The sequence below is a fragment of the Hippocampus comes genome, unplaced genomic scaffold, assembly GCF_001891065.2.
Source record: "Hippocampus comes isolate QL1 unplaced genomic scaffold, H_comes_QL1_v1.1 scaffold130, whole genome shotgun sequence".
Classification (NCBI taxonomy): domain Eukaryota; kingdom Metazoa; phylum Chordata; class Actinopteri; order Syngnathiformes; family Syngnathidae; genus Hippocampus; species Hippocampus comes.
This window is the reverse complement of record NW_017842057.1, coordinates 1,853,269-1,860,835: the sequence shown is the minus strand read 5'-3', so window position 1 is coordinate 1,860,835 and position 7,567 is coordinate 1,853,269. Positions and strand designations below refer to the sequence as shown.

The 7,567-nt window shown below is 40.2% G+C and overlaps 2 protein-coding genes across 2 annotated transcripts in view; one reads left to right on the top strand and one right to left on the bottom strand.

Moving 5' to 3' along the window:
* si:ch211-158d24.2 (multiple epidermal growth factor-like domains protein 9) overlaps positions 1–3,315 on the bottom strand; it is a 58,520-nt gene extending 55,205 nt beyond the window's left edge. Inside the window, exon 1 of the mRNA XM_019860968.1 lies at positions 2,676–3,315. Within this exon, the coding sequence (XP_019716527.1) occupies positions 2,676–3,303 (628 nt within the window). The 5' untranslated portion in view covers positions 3,304–3,315. The remainder of the gene's footprint in view (positions 1–2,675) is intronic.
* Positions 3,316–4,900: 1,585 nt separating this feature from the next.
* Positions 4,901–7,567, top strand: part of ppp6c (protein phosphatase 6, catalytic subunit) — a 7,977-nt gene continuing 5,310 nt past the window's right edge. The window contains exons 1-5 of the mRNA XM_019860929.1: positions 4,901–5,025; positions 6,358–6,453; positions 6,552–6,617; positions 6,723–6,864; positions 6,980–7,059. Coding sequence (XP_019716488.1) covers positions 4,951–5,025; positions 6,358–6,453; positions 6,552–6,617; positions 6,723–6,864; positions 6,980–7,059 — 459 coding nt within the window. The 5' untranslated portion in view covers positions 4,901–4,950. The remainder of the gene's footprint in view (positions 5,026–6,357; positions 6,454–6,551; positions 6,618–6,722; positions 6,865–6,979; positions 7,060–7,567) is intronic.

Sequence of the window (7,567 nt, the reverse complement as noted above, 5' to 3'; positions counted from 1 at the left end):
CACACACACACACACACACACACACACACACACACACACACACACACACACACACACACATTCGCATATTCATTCTTAAAAGCTGGGCTTTCACTAGGTGTGGTGTTTCGATATTAGTCACGCACAGACAGTGTGTCTGATGTCCATGAGACTCGGCCTGTGTGCATTGGAAAGAGAAAAGGGGGCTGGGCTCACCTCTCCCCTGTCTAGTTTATCTGTTTGATTGTTGTGACGTGTTGTGACAGCATGGCTGTTATTCAAACAGGGGCAGGCTGTTCAGAACAAGTCTCAAAATTCCTCTGGAGCCTGGCTCAGTACTTGCTTCTCTGCCGCTACCGTGAAAACCAATGTTACTTTGCCTTTTTTTTTTCCTCGAGGCATCAAACTACCAAAAATGTTGGAGGGAAAGAAAAGGCTTCTCTAGTTGTCTGTGAGGCCCTGGCATGTGATAGAGGGTGACGCCTTTGTTGGTGAGATATTATCATGAGAGTTACCTTTACAATGGAACAATGATAGGAGCTTAAGAATGCACCGAGCTCAAGCTTTAATGGATGATTTCGTATTAAAGTGCAAATTTAATTTTGACCGCTGGGGTCAAACAGATGCAAAAAAACAACAACAAAAAAAGCACATAGAAATTGCCGTTTCTAAACCTAAAGCCTAACTGAGCATAAAGGCACAGCATTTTTTTCAACTACTTGCTGTCTCACCAAATAATGACATTAAAACGTCTGAGGAACCAACACAAAACAACAAGGGAAAATAAGTCTGAAGTTTTTGTCCTTTTGCGAGTGTTTTACACAAACACTATAAAATTGAGAAGATCTAACAGTTAGCCAAACCCAACTGATGTTCAAAAATTGCACAGTTAAACATCTGGATACCCTTAATAAGCTGTTTTTTTTTCTTTCTAATGAACACAGAGGCACAAAACCAGACAGACAAATAGACAGGCACGAAAATAAAGAGAGATGAATAATGATAACAATTAAAATTAATTGTATTAATAATGAGCAGTTCCGAGAATGGATGGACGAATGGTTCTTTTGAGGGATTAGCGCTGGATAAAGTACAACAATGTCTCCCGGATCTTATAATCGGTGTTGTTGTCTTTTGTGGAAGATGTGAATTTCTCCAAATGTGATTGTTCCACTCTCAGGTTACACCAATGTTTTTGAGATAGTTTTGTATGGCCTTTCGAGTGAAGTAAAATTACTTTTCTTTTGGCCACTGTTACAGAGAAGCGAAAGAATGTTTGAAGATGTTTGGGGACGGATAGGGAGGAGGGGTCCCCAAGCAGGGTTATAGTGGGGGAGAGTGGGATACTGAGCCTGAGGATCTTGATTTGATACATATTTTTATCCCTAAAATATTTTTACTGCTGACTTCAGAAAGGAGAATGAGCGCAGGTGAGGATTAATGGGTGTCATCGCTAATAAACTGTTAATTTTAACTGATGCAATATGGCCGATAAGTGAAAGTGGAAGTTAATTTTGTCGATTTAGGTCTCTTTAACAAGCTTTTAACAACCTCGCATCAGACTGATGCTGCAATACTGCGGATGTCCCGAGCTCCAATCAAACCTAGAGGCTTAACAATAGCAGGCCTTGTTTTCAGTTTATGTTTGTCTCTGGATCAAATGCATTTTATTCCATTTTGAAAGCTCTTTTTATCACAACAACAGTGAAGTCGGGATTGGTCAGTGTAAAAACACCACTGAAATGGAATCCAAACGTGAGGAGCAACAAACACTCACAACATGACATAGAAGACATTTCTGAAAGTGTTGTTCGCTTCAGAAGGAGGTAATAAGGAGGTCAATTGTGTGAAGACACAGAATATTTCATAAAATATTTGGCAAGAAAAAAAAACTACTTTGGCAAAATTAGCTTGGTGAGCTAGTATAAGCAATTCAGGTGAAAAAAACCCCAAAACAAATAAATTATCTGCCTCACACGGACATTGAAATATTTACTGTCACAACTCTGCTTCTGGCTGGGCCTTAATCAAGACGTACGTACCCAGTGATGCTTGGATGGGTGCCATTGTCAATGCTCATTCATGGCTTTTGCTGGCTGGCCATTTTGTTTGGGTATCCTTGAGTTCTAAATATTCCCCATCCACATCAAGTGACATACACAGGTTGATCTGAATGTAATTTCTTTTAAATATAAATCCTGATTGACGAAATACAAAGTGACCATAGTTATGTGTGTATGCTGTGTGGCCTGGCACACTGGATACCCTCATTGAACAACAACAGGATCAATCTTACACCCCACCCCTCGTGCCCTCCCTCATCCCATACGCTGTAAAATGTGGCACATATCTTTTATTAAGAGGCCTCATGTAGGCCACGTTAATGTTCAAGCTACACGGATACAGTTTTTAACAGGAACACATCACACTTTCACAATACGTTGAGATTCTTTGACAGGGTGCAGCATCCAAAAACTGAAGGGGTCTGTCTGCCCATTGTTGCACTGTGCTGTATATAAGGTCTCTCTCTGCGTCAAAAGCACAGTGCAATCATTCCTCTTCTAGCAGATACGGTGCATAGCAATGACTCGATTGATACACGCACGGGTCTTTCATTTGCGGTTTACTCAAGTAAAACCAAAACCTTTCAGGCCAAATGATCCACTTTCACTAACATCGCATTCGACGACACTCACCTTGACTATTCTCCAATGAGGTAACAGATGTGTCGATCCTATCTGCCGACCACGCATCGTTGTCTGTCCGCTGAGAGACCACGGACATCATTGTCTGTAGCATTTTCTCCGGGGCAAAGAATGGTGTGTGTGCATCAGTGGATCTTTTGCGGGGAGCGCTTAACCTGGAAATCAGCGGCGCGATGTCTTCCTTGGCGCTTGAAATGCCTCCGATGTCAAAATCGGCGGTAGACGGCTCAGTTGTTGTAGAAAGAATGGGGTCTTGTGGGATATGGCTAACTATGCCCATAGCAGACGACTGTGCCAACGCGAACCTGTTCTCGGGTAAACGGCGATGTATATCTGAATGGAAGGTCTTCCAGGTGTCGGAGTCTGTGTCTGGCTTCCTGGAGATAGGAGACGCATCGTAGAGACTGATGCGAGGTGCAGCTTCAGAAAAATCGATATATACATACAAAATAAATAGCACAACCGACGATATGTACATCATTAAGGACGTTAATCTCATATTCAGTCTCAGCTCTCCATGTAAGCTCCAGTAACGGTCTCTCTCAGACCTTTCCCTGAATGGACGCGTACTCCACCATTGATGTCTCCCGGCGACGTACGGTACTGCGAGTCGCCTCATGAACCACAAGTCATTGCTCTGCAACCAAACTTCCTCAATTCCCAACCTTGCAGTGCACGAGCCAATAGGAACTCGTAGTGACCAATAAAAGAACATCCCCGGGTAGCTGATTGGATAGGCGTCACAACAATCATTCGAGACAGCAAAGAATCGTCGTACTGGGAATTTTTTTTTTTACGACGAACCTGATGTGACGAAAACAATGTTTTTGTTAAAAATATTCCCATTTCCAACTCGAAACTCATCAATGATAATTTTAATCAACCTGGAACATTTTTTAAACATTTGAGCCTAAACCTAAAGTCAAAATGAACAATGGACAAAATGTCTATCTTTTAAAACCCATCACGCTTTTTAATTCGTTCAATTATCAAATGGAATTTAAAAAGAGAATAGTAAGTAAAACACGACACGTAATCCACGAAAATAACAAAACATAAAACCGAGAAGCTCAGACGCTTATTATTACATTACTGTATATTAGTCACATGACAAAAGTGTACATTAGACTGCACAGAACCACACGCTTATTTGCCTTGACGCTAAACTAGTGAGATGATGTTGGATTGACACGCGTGTACAGTAGTTCACCCAAGCGGCCAAAATATGCCACTACGTCAAAACGATGTAAATAGCCGCATTGGAACATACGGCCAGGAGATGGCAGTAGAGTGTTTCATAAAACGCAGATGGCCCGACCCCCAAAGCAGAAAAATCGATATATACATACAAAATAAATAGCACAACCGACGATATGTACATCATTAAGGACGTTAATCTCATATTCAGTCTCAGCTCTCCATGTAAGCTCCAGTAACGGTCTCTCTCAGACCTTTCCCTGAATGGACGCGTACTCCACCATTGATGTCTCCCGGCGACGTACGGTACTGCGAGTCGCCTCATGAACCACAAGTCATTGCTCTGCAACCAAACTTCCTCAATTCCCAACCTTGCAGTGCACGAGCCAATAGGAACTCGTAGTGACCAATAAAAGAACATCCCCGGGTAGCTGATTGGATAGGCGTCACAACAATCATTCGAGACAGCAAAGAATCGTCGTACTGGGAATTTTTTTTTTTACGACGAACCTGATGTGACGAAAACAATGTTTTTGTTAAAAATATTCCCATTTCCAACTCGAAACTCATCAATGATAATTTTAATCAACCTGGAACATTTTTTAAACATTTGAGCCTAAACCTAAAGTCAAAATGAACAATGGACAAAATGTCTATCTTTTAAAACCCATCACGCTTTTTAATTCGTTCAATTATCAAATGGAATTTAAAAAGAGAATAGTAAGTAAAACACGACACGTAATCCACGAAAATAACAAAACATAAAACCGAGAAGCTCAGACGCTTATTATTACATTACTGTATATTAGTCACATGACAAAAGTGTACATTAGACTGCACAGAACCACACGCTTATTTGCCTTGACGCTAAACTAGTGAGATGATGTTGGATTGACACGCGTGTACAGTAGTTCACCCAAGCGGCCAAAATATGCCACTACGTCAAAACGATGTAAATAGCCGCATTGGAACATACGGCCAGGAGATGGCAGTAGAGTGTTTCATAAAACGCAGATGGCCCGACCCCCAAAGCTTTGAGGAAGTTGCGCAAGACAACTAGCTAGTTACAATGGCGCCTCTAGATCTGGATAAATATGCGGAGATCGCAAAACAGTGCAAATACCTTCCAGAAAATGACCTAAAGGTAAATCAGTCATAATAAGAACACATGCAGTAAGACGAGAGGTTGTGTGCCTGTGATACTTTGCGTAAGTTGTGGTTATAATGTGTAATTAACCGAGGTTAGCTTAAGCGAGCTAGTAGCGTTTAGCACGCTCGCTTCGTCTGTGCGGCCAGGAAGTTACGAGAATTGAATGGAGCGAAGGAGGTGATGTTATTTATTTAACAGTTGGCACGGTCATCTTTGTGTGCCATACGTGTGTCAAGATAAAAATGATGAGACCTCTCTGTATTGACCTGATGGCGGTGACTGCCATTTTGAGGTAGACTGCTGAATGTCAATCGTTAAAATTGCTGTGTGGACTGCACTGCTAATATGTTTATGGGGAACACACAGGTAATGTAGAGTGACTGAGAGACATGCAATGTCAGTGACAAGTTAAATGACTTAAATAACACCATAATATGCTTCCTTTTAGAACGTGTATGGAACTGTGAACTATGTAATTAGGGAATTGCGTTGGAGTCTATGCCAAGAAAGCCAGGCTTGTACATAAAACACTGTCATCTACATCATACCTGCATGCGCCCAAAATAATAGAATCTTTTGAATTTTAGATTGCTCTTAACTGACGTGCTTAATCCAATGTTTATGGGCTGTTCTACCCGTCCTGATTCAATCAGAAAGACTGGCGCATGATGCTTCAGTGTAGAAATGTTTAATTTTACTCTTTATTATGCCTCAAAGGCGATCGTATTGTTGAGTGTGTACCTACCTACCTGTATTAGGTGTCTTTCAAAGTATGGTGTTACCAGTGAACTCTTCTGGGTTAATATCGTCCATGTTTTGGGAAGTGGATCAAAATCACTCGCTAATATGGAAAGGGCTCTCAACGAATAAGGAATTTCGCTAGCATTTAAAACTCAAGTCAATCCTAGGGACATATATATGTATTTTTAATGTCTTTTAAGAATCCAGACATTCAATCCCATGCACATTTTTGTGTCTTCTATGTTTTTCACATGGGAGGGTAAAGGAGGATCTGAAAATGGCTGGCATTGAATGAGGTTTAAATTGTTTTAATTTTAAGCCATCCCTGGATACAAAAATACCAAACCATCTTTTATACACCTTATTCTCCCATTGCATAAAATGTACTTGAATATAACTTACTATAATGCCTCTCAGTTTATGTATCCTGCAAAAATCTTTGCATATCCAATATTTTTCACTGTTGATAATTGGATGCCCTATCGGTTCTCAAACATTTTGGCAGTTGCTTTATGCCAAAATAAAGTGAAGTCGGTCTGAACGTCACCACCTTTACAGTACTTCTATGATTTTTCTCCTACACAGAGATTATGTGACTACGTGTGTGATCTTCTGCTGGAGGAGTCTAACGTTCAACCTGTTTCTACTCCAGTAACAGTATGTGGGGACATACACGGACAGGTAAAATTTCCAGACACTAAAAACTAGTGCATTAAATGTAATTATTATTTTTTGTATATTTTTTTTCTAACATGATTTTTTTCCCCCTTTTGTGCTAGTTTTATGATCTTTGTGAACTATTTCGAACTGGCGGCCAAGTTCCAGATACAAATTACATATTTATGGTTTGTATATATTTTGTATTAATGTAATAATTTAAGACCAACATTTCTTCATGGTGTCACCCTTGACTTTATCTTGATAATAACCCTTTTTATCTTGATCCTTAGGGAGACTTTGTTGACCGAGGATACTACAGTTTGGAGACTTTTACCTACTTGCTGGTGCTGAAAGCCAAATGGCCAGACCGCATTACTCTTCTGCGTGGAAATCATGAGAGCAGACAGATTACTCAAGTTTACGGCTTTTATGGTGAGATGAGAGTAAAAGAATCAGATCAGTTTTCAACACACTGCAATAAATACTTATATCTTTGCACCTACCAAACAGTAATCGCAATGTTTACCATTTTTTATTCTTTCCACAGATGAGTGCCAGACCAAATATGGAAACGCTAATGCCTGGCGTTATTGCACCAAAGTGTTTGATATGTTAACAGTGGCAGCTGTAAGTATTAAATAACATTATATACAGAGGGACCTTGATTCAGTGGATCCTGATTTAACTTATACTTTTTTTTGTAGCCCTTCTCTATGGTATTCAATCGTAACAGAATTGTAAAAAAGAAATGTGCTAACCTCGCAGCTCTTGAATGTGATCAGTTGCACACCATTATAATCTCCCCCAGCACCAGCAAGCTTGGATATAATCCTAAAACTTCCTCTCCCCTCTATTAGTCCATTCAATCGAGGATCCTTTATACAGTGGACCACCGCATACTCACGGTTCGGCACTCCCCAGATTCACTTATTTACAGATTTTTAAACATTTTATTCCCTGTCATATTTTTAAATATTAACAAATATTTTTATTGGAGGGATGGGGGTTCTTTGTCGAAAACACATTGGTGGTTTATCAATATTTTTTGAAGGATTTTGTGGGCTTTTATCTCTCTCTCTCTCTCTCTCTCTCTCTCTCTCTCTCTCTCTCTCTCTCTCTCTCTCTCTCTCTCTCT